This window comes from Galeopterus variegatus, unplaced genomic scaffold (genome assembly GCF_000696425.1).
Source record: "Galeopterus variegatus unplaced genomic scaffold, G_variegatus-3.0.2 Scaffold2108, whole genome shotgun sequence".
Taxonomy (NCBI): Eukaryota; Metazoa; Chordata; class Mammalia; order Dermoptera; family Cynocephalidae; genus Galeopterus; species Galeopterus variegatus.
In genome coordinates this window covers 254,933-267,969 of record NW_007728219.1, presented here as the reverse complement: position 1 = coordinate 267,969, position 13,037 = coordinate 254,933, and the positions used below count along the sequence as shown (strand labels likewise).

Here is a 13,037-nt window from a genome sequence, read left to right as displayed (position 1 = left end):
CCAACCTCAGGACAGGGCAGACACCCATGAGCTAAAGGGGGCCTGCCCCGGGGCTCCAGACATGCTTTTTGCTCCGGTGAGGGGTGAGGCCGTTGGCAGGCCTGCCTGTCTTCTGCCCTCTTGGATGGGTCAGCGCGTCAGGGCCCCCACCCGCCTATCCAGGGGCTCAGGCCTCTTGCAGGGGAGCTGGCCTCCCCGCCCCCACGGCCAGGGGCCGCCCTTTCCTGGCAGGACAGCGGGATCCTGCAGCTGTCAGAGGAGGGGCGGCGGGGGCTGATGTCAGGAGGGCTACAAATAGTGCGGACGGCTGGGGGCCCCGTCTCCCTCGCCGCATCCACTCTCCGGCCGGCAGCCCGCCCGCCGCCTCCTCCGTGCGCCCGCCCAGCCTCGCCCGCGCCGCCACCATGAGCCAGGCCTACTCGTCCAGCCAGCGCGTGTCTTCCTACCGCCGCACCTTCGGCGGGGCTCCTGGCTTCCCGCTCGGCTCCCCGCTGAGCTCGCCCGTGTTCCCGCGCGCGGGCTTCGGCACCAAGGGCTCCTCGAGCTCGGTGACGTCCCGCGTGTACCAGGTGTCGCGCACGTCGGGCGGGGCCGGGGGCCTGGGGGCGCTGCGGGCCAGCCGGCTGGGGGCGACCCGCGCGCCCTCCTCCTACGGCGCGGGCGAGCTGCTGGACTTCTCGCTGGCCGACGCCGTGAACCAGGAGTTCCTGACCACGCGCACCAACGAGAAGGTGGAGCTGCAGGAGCTCAACGACCGCTTCGCCAACTACATCGAGAAGGTGCGCTTCCTGGAGCAGCAGAACGCGGCGCTCGCCGCCGAGGTCAACCGGCTCAAGGGCCGCGAGCCGACGCGTGTCGCCGAGCTCTACGAGGAGGAGCTGCGGGAGCTGCGGCGTCAGGTGGAGGTGCTCACTAACCAACGCGCCCGGGTCGACGTCGAGCGCGACAACCTGCTCGACGACCTGCAGCGGCTCAAGGCCAAGTGAGGGCCCGGCGCACCAGACCCCCTTCCCCCGGGCAGGGAGCAGGAGGCTAGGCCTGGAGGCTGGGGCCCAGCTGTCAGCACCCCCCTTCTCCCAGGGCCAGGGACCCTCTCCTGCCCTATGTAGGGAAAGGGACATCCACCTGAGTCCCCAAAGGGGTGATGGGCCCCAGTCTCTCCCTTGTGTTTCCATCCTGCACAGAAGTTTTCCTGGGGAGATACATCTAGGTGGAAATGAGAGACCTTGGGAGAGCCAGGCCCTGTGGGCAGCCCCCTTTAAAAGCGTTTTTAAATGCTGGGGTAATGTGGATGGAGTCAGGCAGGCAGATGGGGGGAGGAAGGGCTGGAGGTAAACGCCAGAGGGAGAGGGGAGGTTGACAGGAGACATTGGAAGCTGGGCAGGCTCGGAAGGGCGGGGGCAGAGATTAAGTAATAGCTCTCAGCTCAGCTGTAAGGAGGCCCTGGGGGGGGGGGGGGGGGGGCTTGACCCTTGGGCCTGGCTGAGGCTGAGTCATTTGTCGAGGTGGAGGGATAAGCTGGAGGAAAGGGGAGAGTGGGTGGGGGACCGTAGCCCTCAGAAAACTTGAGAGGACGGGACTGTAGGCTCCACCAGGCTCCCAGCATGAAAGAGCAGCAAGTATAGAGTATTCATGGGTCTTGCTTCTGACAGCCCAAGTGAGCAGAGTCACCCTCTTGCCACCAAAGTCACAAACATTGATTGAACAGTTACATGGGCCAGGCTGGGGCTGAGAACCAGGAACACAGAGTTGGATAATATAGACACAGTTCCTAACCCCAGGGAGGTCACAGTCTGGTGGGAACATAGACTTCAAGGGTGTGGCTCCAGGACAGAGATTGGGCCACTTCCTGTGCCCTCCCTGGGTGGGAAGGGCCTCTGCCACTCCCTTTCTGGGCCTCCTGTCTCTACCCAGCAGGCAAGCCTTCTCCCTGTCCGGAGCCCATTCTCTGGTCAGCCCCCAGCCAGTCATCTCCACTGCCAGCTTTATCCCACCAACTCTCTGTCCTTCTGTCTATCCTGGCCAGGCTGCAGGAGGAGATCCAGTTGAAGGAAGAGGCAGAGAATAATTTGGCTGCTTTCCGAGCGGTGAGCCCTCCTCGGTCCACCCTGCATGTCCCCTAGTCTTCCTGTGCCCTGCCTGGGTGGTCAGTGACCTGTCCTTGTTTGCCCTCTCCCAGGATGTGGATGCAGCCACTCTAGCTCGCATTGACCTGGAGCGCAGAATTGAATCTCTCAACGAGGAGATCGCATTTCTCAAGAAAGTGCATGAAGAGGTATGCCTTGGCCCCTCTGCCTCAAGGTCCTTGGGCCATGGTGAAAGCAGCTGGAAAGTGGGGTGGAGGTGGGACTCTGGGAATGAGGGTGTGAGGGTGCTATGTGGGGCCTGGGAGGGGACTGAAGCCCAACCATTCCCTGCAGGAGATTCGTGAGCTGCAGGCCCAGCTTCAGGAACAGCAGGTCCAGGTGGAGATGGACATGTCCAAGCCAGACCTCACCGCCGCTCTCAGGGACATCCGGGCTCAATACGAGACCATTGCAGCTAAGAACATCTCTGAAGCTGAGGAGTGGTACAAGTCGAAGGTGGGCAGCCTGGCTTAGGGACTGGCACCTCTATTCCCCTCAATCCCAGTTTGGAGGTGTTGCCTGGGGCTCGTTCCAAGGGGTGGAGAGTGAGCCCGGAGTGCCCATGCTCCCCTTCCCAGGCCTACCTTCATCCTGCGTCCTCCTCACCTCAGGGCCCCTCTTTGCTCTTAGGTGTCCGACCTGACCCAGGCAGCCAACAAGAACAATGATGCACTGCGCCAGGCTAAGCAGGAGATGATGGAATACCGACACCAGATCCAGTCCTACACGTGCGAGATTGATGCCCTCAAGGGCACTGTGAGTCCCTGCCTGCCTGCCTGCCTGCAGTTCGCATGCTCACTCTGTGACCTTGGGCCCATTACAGACCTTCTCTGGGCCTCCATCTCCTCAAATCCACAGCAGAAGTAAAACCAGACAGCTGGATTCCCAGTTATCACTCTGTGACCTTGGGCCCATTACAGACCTTCTCTGGGCCTCCATCTCCTCAAATCCACAACAGAAGTAAAACCAGACAGCTGGATTCCCAGTTGGGCGCTAAGGGATCAGAGGGTTCTGAGGGCATCTCCTTGTGCAGGGGAAGGGAGGCTGAACCTAGATGCTCCCTTCTATCCATTTTTTTCCCTGAATGTCCACTTAAGACTTTGTTTGAGTTCAGGGTTCCCTGGATCTGGGAGCCTAGGCTCCTTATCACCAGCTTTGGCATTTCATTGGGGGGTACAGGTGGGAGGTACAGTGTAGAGGAGGGGGAGGGGTGGAGTGGTCAACCAGAGATTAAGATAGGGGTGCTCACCCTGGAGGTTCCCCAGCTAATGATCTGTGCTACCTGGGCAAGTCCCTTTTCCTTTCTGTCCTTTCATGACCCCAGTATCAGAGAGGGTATCAGGCTGTTTTTCTCCACTGGAAGCCATTTCTCTCTCCTCCCTGGGCCCCTAATGTCCTACCCCCTGAACAGCCTGACCTTGATCTGGGCTCCCCCTCCCCCGCAGAACGATTCCCTGATGAGGCAGATGCGGGAGCTGGAGGACCGTTTTGCCAGCGAAGCCAGCGGCTACCAGGACAACATCGCGCGCCTGGAGGAGGAGATCCGGCACCTCAAGGATGAGATGGCCCGCCACCTGCGCGAGTACCAGGACTTGCTCAATGTGAAGATGGCCCTGGATGTGGAGATTGCCACCTACCGGAAGCTGCTGGAGGGCGAGGAGAGCCGGTGAGGGGCGAGGCTGGGGCTGGGGGTGGGGCGCTGGGGGGCCCATTCCTGCCCCCCAGGGGCCCTGGGATCACCTCAACAAGACCTGGAAACAACTTTATATGAGAGGCCACCACTCTGCTAATTGCAGAGAATTCACCAAGGCCACCTGGGTAAAAAGTGATTTAATTTATAACAGCTTTATATAAAGAGAAACATAAGTATTCCCTTATCCACCTTCAGAATTAAGAATCAGCAGCATTAAACCATATTCAGCAACTGGTAATAAAATATTGCTGCCAGTCAAGGGAGAGATGAAAGCAGAGTGGGGAATGATGAAGAAGGAAAGGGAGGGGCACTTAGAGATGAATAGAGACAGAAGGAGAGACAGACAGCCTCGCACATGGGGAGGCGAAGAGAAGTACTAAAGAGACCTGTACATGGAGGCGCACACACACACCTGTGCTCAGAGGAAAAGACACAGATGACATGCTCAGAGCAACCCACCTCTAGACAGAAAACAACATAAACTGGAAGGGAACACGAGGGAAGCTTCTGGGGTGATAGAAATGTTCTACACCTTGATTGGACCGGTAGTTACATAGACATAGACATTGATCAAAACTCATGGAATTGTACACTAAAGATCTGTACATTCAACTGTACGTAAATTTAACTTCAATTTAAAACAGGTCAGTTACTCCAAAATATGGTACCCATTGATACTCATAAAAAATGGTAACATCTGAAGTTTTTAAAAAGCAGCAGACATGTTTAGATATAGACTTTTCACATAAAGAGAGATATCAGATTTCATAAAATAACATCTACATATGATGGCCTTTTAAGGTAGCTAAATTCGTGCTACATTTCCCCAGCCCGAGGTATAGACGGTCAGCGCCTGAAACTGGCCTGGATGGAGGGTGGGCACACGTAATGGATGTCACTGACAGCTGCTATTGATATAGTGCCAGGAGCAAGAAGGAAATCCTGGTTAATTGGGGGGTGCAGTGGGGGTTAGGCATCCGGATGTCATGCCAGCAGGTCAGAGCTGGAATGGGGAATCCTTCCAGGAGGGACAGTTCCTGGAACAGCTGAAGTTGGCCTCTGACCCCATGCCCTGAGCAGTGTGGGCCATGTGAGTGTTAGGGTCAGTGAGGCTGGGATAGCTGAGTAAGGTGTTTATGGAGCACCAGGGTCCTCCACCCTTGATGGGTGGTTGCAGGGATAGACGGGAGGGTCGTTAACCCTTTGGGGGCTTGGTCTCTTTTCTTTCAGGATCAATCTCCCTATGCAGACCTTCTCTGCCCTCAACTTCCGAGGTGAGTGCCTGCTGGGAGGTGGAGGTTGGGGTTTCAGGTGCCCGGAGTCAAGCCGGGGTCACTGCCCAAGGCTGGCCAGGAGGGGAGGATGGGACTATGGGGCCAGGAACAGGCCTGGGGTCTGGGAAAGAGAAAGGGGGCTGCTGAGGGTAGGTTGGAAAGTTTAAATAGAGGCAGATGAGGTGCCTTCTGACAGAGAGCTTTTCATTTGATTTTATTGTATTGGATTCTATTTACCATGTCTCCTGCAGCTTCTGGGGGGTATTGGGCATCAGGAAACAGTGTCTGCTCTGAATCCCAATCTCTGAAAGTACCAGGGGTGTCATTGGGGGCCCGGCAGTAGGAGCATCTCAGATGCTGTGGGCTAGAAGGCACCTACCGCCCGCCCGTTGTCTGTTTGGCATGTCGCCAAGTGCCCCCTGGCTGTCAGCTGAACACCTCCAGTTTGCTGGAGCAAGATGTTGAAAAATGAAGCCAAATCTTCAAAGCCAAACAATGCACGTTTGAAAAAAAATGAAGCCAAATCTTCAAAGCCAAACAATGCACGTTTGAAAAAAAATGAAGCCAAATCTTCAAAGCCAAACAATGAAAAGAATGAGCTCTTAGGGCATTCTGCCATTCTGACATTAGTAATATGCAGATCGAGTGGCTTTCCAACCCCAAAGAGCAGAAAAACACACTATAATGATACATTAGGAAAGCAAGTCGGAGTCTTTGGCAGTGTCTCCTTTCCTAGATCAAACCTTTTATATCTTCGATGTTTGTTTCTATCAGGAAAAAATACATGCTGTGCTCCATCGAGCAACGATGTTCATCACAGGCTAATTGTTTGCTAAGGAGATTCATAAACAAACTCATAATAGCAGGACCTAAATTTGACCCTCTCTATAAAACTCAGAACCTCTCTTTACAATTAGTTGTTTATACAGACACCAAGTGTGTCTTGCATTTAAAACTTTCAAATCAATAGGCCACGACAGGGGCAAGTATCATTGTTACCATTTCACAGTGGGGAAACTGAGGGAAAGTGACTGACCATCAGCACAGTGAATCAGTGCCTGACTCTTATTCCATCTCACTTTCATTAAGACGTCAAGTTGCTCATCCTGAGTTTTGAAGAGAGCTGGGTACTATAGGATCCTCTAAAAGAGTTTCTTGGGACTGGACTTTGGGGTTCTGTCTCAGAGGCGGGGAGTCCCAGAATACAAATTTGTGTAGGGCTCTCCTAGAGCCCAGGGGTGGAAAGGAAGAAAGAAGGTGTGGGGCTTATCAGTGCTGGGCAGCCTGGGCCTCAGGGCTCCCCTTCCCTCAATCTGTTGGCTCCTGAGCCCACCTCAACTGTGGGACTGACCCCAGGGTCTGCAGAGTCACCTCCTGGGTGCCGGACTCAAGGAAAGGTGCTAAAGTCTTGTTGAAGTAACAAGCCTGTCTCAAGGGGAGTAGGAGTCTGCCAGGGTGCTGTCCGATGTGGCCAGGGATGGATTCCCTGCCATTGGTGCAGCCCAGGCCTGGCCTTGGTCAGGCTGAGCATTCGGCGGATCCATTACAGAAACCAGCCCTGAGCAAAGGGGTTCTGAGGTGCACACCAAGAAGACGGTGATGATCAAGACCATTGAGACCCGGGACGGGGAGGTGAGTGGTCTGGTCCCTTATCCTGGGTGGAGGCTATGAGTGTGTGGGAGGAGGACTGTCAGCCAGGTGTCTTCCACCAGCTGTGCTGGTTCAGGCCCCTGGTTGGGCGGCAAGAGCGTCCTGCTGCCCTGGGATTAGGGACGACACAGGGCTGAAGCTTCGTTCTCTGGCCAGCACTGAGTTGGATTGGGCTTCTCTTCCTCCCCAGGTTGTCAGTGAGGCCACACAGCAGCAACACGAGGTGCTCTAAAGCCAGGGACCCTTTGCTGCCAGAGACCGTCCTCGCTCCTGTCCTCACTGCCTCCTGAAGCCAGCCTTGGACACCACACCCAGCTACAGTCCCCCCCTCACAGCCTCTGAACCCTTGTCACTGCCCATCCCTAATGGTCCCCACAGGGGACATGGCCCATTCCTGTCCTGCCACAGGGAGCACCCCAGCTGCCTCTGCGGACCCCAGGCATGAGTCCTGGCTATTGGAAGTGAGTGAACCTTGGCTCTTATGCCAGATGGAACCCAGGCCAGAGCCATGATCCTGCCCCTCCCACCTCTGTGACCTCAGGCTCTAGCCTCTGGCTTTGGAGAGGGCCCCCAGATCTGGGACACTGCAGGGTCAGGACTGAGCCCCATGGACCTCCCCATCCCCCAGCCCGATTCAGAGAGAGAAAGGGCAGCCTCCTCAGCAAGCCAGGCAGGTGGCCAGGGGGACTAGCCTCTGTGAAGTCTGGGGGGCTTGAAACTGTCCCTCTGGTCCTTTACTTTCTTTTCCCCAGCCCAGGGTGGGCTTAGGAAGCAGGGGCTGCAAGAGGGAAACCCCGAAGGTGCCGGATGTGGGAGCAGGAGATTCAGAAGGAGAGAGGGTGGGTGAGATGCTGGAGAGGACAGGAGAGGAGAGAGGCAGAGAGAGGTCTCGGCTGGTGGGAGGGGCGCCCACCTCCCCACGCCTGCCCTCCCCCACCAAAGGGACTCTGGACAGAACAATAAAGAGATAAGCACAACCTAGTGCGCCCCCTGCTGTTTTGACCACTGGGTCTCCTCTGGGGGCCCAGGACCCTGTTGTACCACCCATCACCGTGAGATGGACTGTGCTGCCCTCCTGCCCAGCCAGACTGTCCCCCAGGGCCTCCCAGCCCTGCCATATGTGCACAACAAGGGGGGAAGGCAGGCTGAACCAGGGGCTTTTATTGGGGAACCACAAATACCTCCCATTAGGCCCCAGTTCCTGGACTGCCCCTTGATGCCTCCTACCCTACCTTCACATCAGCAGGGCCATGAGTTGGGAGGGACACACCACCTGCTGTTCTTTTCAAATGATGCCACTGCTCCCCACAAACGCACTCTGAATTAGGGCTCTCTCAGTCCCTTCCCCAGAGAAGCATACAGCCTCTTTCCATTAACCCTTCCTGCACGGAGACTACTCCAGGAAAAATGATAATGTTCAGAAATGTGGAAAGACGTATCTTATGCTTAGATAAGAAGGCTCAATACTCTAGGTCAGGAAATGTTTTGAAGGAGGCTCTCCCTTCCCCCACCAGAAAAAAAAACCCAAAAGCACTTGGGCACATACTGGTCACTAAGGTGGAGGGAATGTAGGAATCTTAGACTCTGAGGCAGACCTCAGAAGTCCCCCAGGCAGTGACCCTCACAGTACAGAAATCCCCTCCCCAGCCTTGCCCCAACGTCCTTGACAAGCAGACATCTAAGCTCTGTCTGAATGTCTCCAGTGAACTCGCTACTTCTGTGGTGGCCTCTTCCAGCTGGGGACAGCTCTGAAGTAAAGCCCTTTCTTCTCAGCACACCTCTGTCTCCTGTAAGTACTACCTACTTGTCCTCAGAGAAGAGAGAAGGCCCAGAGCCACCTGTCCCCAGGAGAAAGCATTCTCTGAGCAGAGGCTGCCTGGGACTAGAAATTCTGGCTCTAAGCTTTGCTTATCTCCTTGGGAGCTGGGCAGTGACCCAGAGAACCCAGGGAATGGGCAAAAACAAACCAAAGAAGATTTGGGTTGCATTGGTCATATATGTACAACCAGATCTTCAATGTACCCATTCCCCACATGCACATACACGTACACACCAGCACTTCCATGGCAAAACCTCTCTCTGTTCCTCGGGACGCTTTGGTGCCTTCTCCTTTTAGAATCTGAACGTCAAGAAATGAGGACTCCTAGAGGACTAACCATCTTCCCACTGGGCCGGAGGTATCAGGCCTGACCAGCTCCAACCCCATCTGAGGGGTGGAGGAGACAGACAGGTCTCTATGCCAGGAACTGAGGGCTCAGTGGGCACTTTCCTATCCTGTCCGTCTACTCTGGCTACCCTCCCACCCCCTGCCCCTTGAGACCCCAGCCTCATTCTACGCATTCACCTCTTTCCTCCTTCCTCTCACCACAAGCTGGCCCAGGGCACATATACAAATACATCAATGCCCTTTGATTCAACACCTAAAATGCAGCTACCCAAGGGTAGGTTTTATCCACTTTATTCACTACTTTATGCCCGGAAAAGTGCTTGGTACTTAGTAGGCACTCATTAAATATTTAAATACTTGTTTAATGAATACCCACCAGGCACTTTTACTTACTTTTCTTTAAATTAAATATTCACCAGGAAGGGCTGATGCCCCCCACTTCATTCACTGACTCAATGAACATTTACTGAGATTTTCCCATGTGCCAGACACGTGCTACATCATTATGACTTAGAGGAAACACCCCATGGCCCAGAGAGGTAGGGTGACCTGCCAAGGTCACACAGGAGTTTATAGCAAAGGAGGACTGGGCCCCAGGCTCCTTGGCCTCCGGAGCCCAGATCTCTTTCCATGACACCATAGGCTTGTGATCGAAAGGCAGGGCACACTGGCAACACACACGCCCAGCCCGGCGCCAGGCCGGGGGCCACTGTGGGGCCCATGATGAGGGACAGACAAGCGCCTTGCAGCCAGCTGCTCTGGGTCACCAGCCTGGCTGGAACCTGACCACTTCTAGCTGTCACAACAAGTGTTGGCTCCTCCCAGGAGAGGGCGCCAGCGACTAACCCCAGCCTGTGCCCTCCTTACCCAGGCCCACAGTCCCCTGTGCGCAAATCAATGAGTGCCCCTATTAGGGACATAGGAAGGCAGGAGACAAGCTTTGTTCCAGGCTCTGTGCCAGGCCCTTTTAAATAGTTAATATTTATTTTAATATTTAATATAATAATTTAATGCCATCACAACAACGCAAGTCAGATCATGTAATTTCTTCTGCTCAGAGCCCTGAGATGACTTCCCATTTCACTAGGAACAAAAGCACTGTGGCCTGCAACCTGTCTAACCCATTTTCCTCCATTCTCCCCTCATTCCCTCCAGCCTGGCTGGCCTCCTGGCTCTTCCCAGAGCCCACTGGGCATATTCCCACCTCTGCCTGAAGCAATCCTCCCCAGATGGCTGCATTACTAAAATTTGCTTCCTCAATCCTTCAGGACTGGCTCAGATGTTCCCATGGAGGCCGACTCCAGCCACCCTATTTGAAAGTGCAATCCCCCACCACACTCGAATCCCCCTTACCCTGCTCAGCATTTCCCACAGCACTTATCGCTTTCTAATAATCTTTACAATGTCTTTATTTCTCTTTTGTGTCTCTCCTCAAATATAAGCAACAAGGGGGGCAAGAATCCTTGTCTGTTCTGTTCACTGCTGTATCTCTAGTCCTTAGAACATTGCTAGGTACATAGTAGGAATTCAAAAATGTTTGTTGAATGAATGAATAAACAAACCCTGAGTTGGGCTACCCCCATGGTGTAGATGAGGAAACTGAGGCTTAGAGATGTTAAGTGACTTGCTCAGGATCACACAGTTCATTTACTCAACCAACCAGCTAATCAGCCAGCATTTACAGACCACCCACTGCATTCCACGCAAATTGTTGAGGCACAGTATAAGATGACTTTGGGTTATTCATTTAAAAAAAACTATTTTTCTTTATTCTTGATGTTCCATCTGTTTGCAATGCCTTCCCCCACATTTTTACCTTTTAGAATTCAATTTACATTTTAGAATTCAACTCGTCAGTGGTTGCCAGGAGTTGCTGGAGGGGGGTGTGGTTGACTACAAAGGGGATCTAAAGCAAATATTTTGGATGATGGAATTACTCTGTATGGTCCTGGGGTAGCAGATACATGATTCTATGCATTTGTCAAAACCCAAAGAAATGCACATCACAAAGAATAACCTTTAATATATGCAAACTAAAAAAATTATTCCTGAAGGCTCTTAATCTCTATGAACATTAATTCAGTGTTTCTTCTGTATCTTCTACACACACACACACACACACACACACACACACACACCACTCCCTCTCTCTGTCTCTCTCTCACTTCAGTATCTCAGAAGGAGGGTGGGGGATGGGGAGGCAAGGTCAAGAGAACTTTTCTCCTCTGAATGACTCATGGCTCCTCTTAGCCCTGCCCAGACTTCATCCCTCAGGGCTCAAGGTCAGGCCTGGGTCTCTCACACAGCTTTTTAAACATTTTTTTAATTTGAGGTAACTATATGATTCACATGCAGTTTAAGAAACAATGAAGAGACATCCTTGTATACCCTTCCCCTGATTTCCCCAAGTGGTAACTTCTTGTAAAACTATAATAAGTATCACAACCAGGAAAGTGACATTGGTAGAGTCCACCCACCCTTTTCAGATTTTACCAGTTTTCATGCACTTTTTAGTGTGTGTGTGTGTATACTTGCACACACACATTTAGTTCTATGCAATCTTATCACATGTGTAGATTCATGTGAGCACCACCACAGTCAATATACAGAACTGTTCTATTACAAAGGTCTCATCTGGAAGTTTTAAAATGGTAATGTTCTCTCTTGATGTCTCTCAAAGTGCGACTCTTAGACACATCGGAGTCACCTGGGTCCCTTGTTAAATGTGTAGATTGCTGCACCCTCCCATCTAGGCCTACTGAACCAGCGTCTTTGGGGGTGGGGCCTAGGAATCCATACTTTTTAACAGATGCCATCCTTTGAAAACCACTACTCTAACTGTCCTCTGTCTTCCGTCTCTGGTTCACCCTCCACCCACGCTGTGGCTGCCGAAGGGATCTGCCTAAAGCACAGCTCACACCATGTTACTCTGCTGCTTAAAACCCTGTGGTGGCACCGCCTGCCTTCAGGATAGAGACCTGAGCAACCAAAACCTTCTCCATCAGGCCCCCCGCCCCCTTTCCTCCACTGCCCTCCCACTGTGGCTCAATGCCTCCAAACCTCTCTAATTCTCAGAGCGACTCGTCTACTTTCATCATGCTCTCATTTTGTTCATGCTGTTCCTGTGCCTAGAAAGGCCTTCCCACTCTTTTCTGCCTGTTGCAAGTCCATTCAAGCACCCATTTTTACAGATAAAGACTTGGAGGCAGAGAGATCTGGTATCACCCAGCAAGTGAGGGCAGGATCAGCCAGGAGCCGGAATCCACCTGCCTCCCAGGCTCCTGGTCTTACTGTTCACCACCAAGTAATGGAGGCTCCGGAGGAGGCCAGGGGTCCCTCCTGCCAATGTTTGCTCACCTCCACGTGGGCCTGCCTCCCCATTGACCTCTCCAGGCATCTTACCAGGACCGTTCCCCTTCCTCTCCCTCAGCCCTGTGAGTCTGGGAATCAGGGGCCTGAGAAGAGGGAGGAAGGGAAATGGGATTGAGCCCAGGGGTAACCCGACTCCTGGGGGTGGGTCGGCTGTGGGGCAGGCACACCCTGGGGAAGGGGACCTGTAACAGATCCCCAGGGACTCCTTTAAGCCCGGGCTGGCCCTGGGGGCTCCTGGAGGGAGAGAAGGAGCCAAGTGGAGTCCAAGTCCCCCCCCCTCTGCTGCCCCCTCCCTCCACAGTTCCCTCGCAACCCGAGCCGGGGGGCCTAAAAATAGCCCCCGAGGCGCAACCGCCGGCCGCCCTGGTGACCTTCTGGGTAGCACAGGCCGAAGGCGGGCGGGCAGCAGGAAGGCAGGCCGCCGGCCCCCAGGACTCGCCTCCCAGGGCACCATCCCCCGGTGTCCCGGTGGCCGCCCAGTTCCAGTGTCCCCCCAGCCCAGCTCGCCGAAGCCATGCAGAAAGCCCGGGGCACGCGAGGCGAGGACGCGGGCACGAGGGCACCCCCCAGCCCCGGGGTGCCCCCGAAGAGGGCCAAGGTGGGGGCCGGCGGAGGGGCCCCGGCGGCCGCGGCCGGGGCTCCCGTCTTCCTGCGGCCCCTGCGGAACGCGGCGGTGTGTGCGGGCGGTGACGTGCGGCTGCGGGTGGTGGTGAGCGGGACGCCGCAGCCCAGCCTCAGCTGGTTCCGGGATGGGC

The 13,037-nt window shown here is 54.5% G+C and overlaps 2 protein-coding genes across 2 annotated transcripts in view; both read left to right on the top strand.

The window, feature by feature from the left end:
• Nucleotides 1-288: 288 nt before the first annotated feature.
• Nucleotides 289-7,724, top strand: DES (desmin). The gene is made up of 9 exons (XM_008580486.1): nucleotides 289-982; nucleotides 2,027-2,087; nucleotides 2,180-2,275; nucleotides 2,421-2,582; nucleotides 2,757-2,882; nucleotides 3,572-3,792; nucleotides 5,050-5,093; nucleotides 6,643-6,725; nucleotides 6,934-7,724. The coding sequence occupies exons 1-9, from the start codon at nucleotides 405-407 to the stop codon at nucleotides 6,973-6,975; spliced, it is 1,413 nt and encodes a 470-aa protein (XP_008578708.1). The 5' UTR covers nucleotides 289-404; the 3' UTR covers nucleotides 6,976-7,724.
• A 5,072-nt stretch (nucleotides 7,725-12,796) lies between these two features.
• The window catches only part of LOC103596782 (striated muscle preferentially expressed protein kinase-like), a 17,374-nt gene continuing 17,133 nt past the window's right edge, over nucleotides 12,797-13,037 (top strand). The window contains exon 1 of the mRNA XM_008580491.1: nucleotides 12,797-12,991. Coding sequence (XP_008578713.1) covers nucleotides 12,797-12,991 — 195 coding nt within the window. The remainder of the gene's footprint in view (nucleotides 12,992-13,037) is intronic.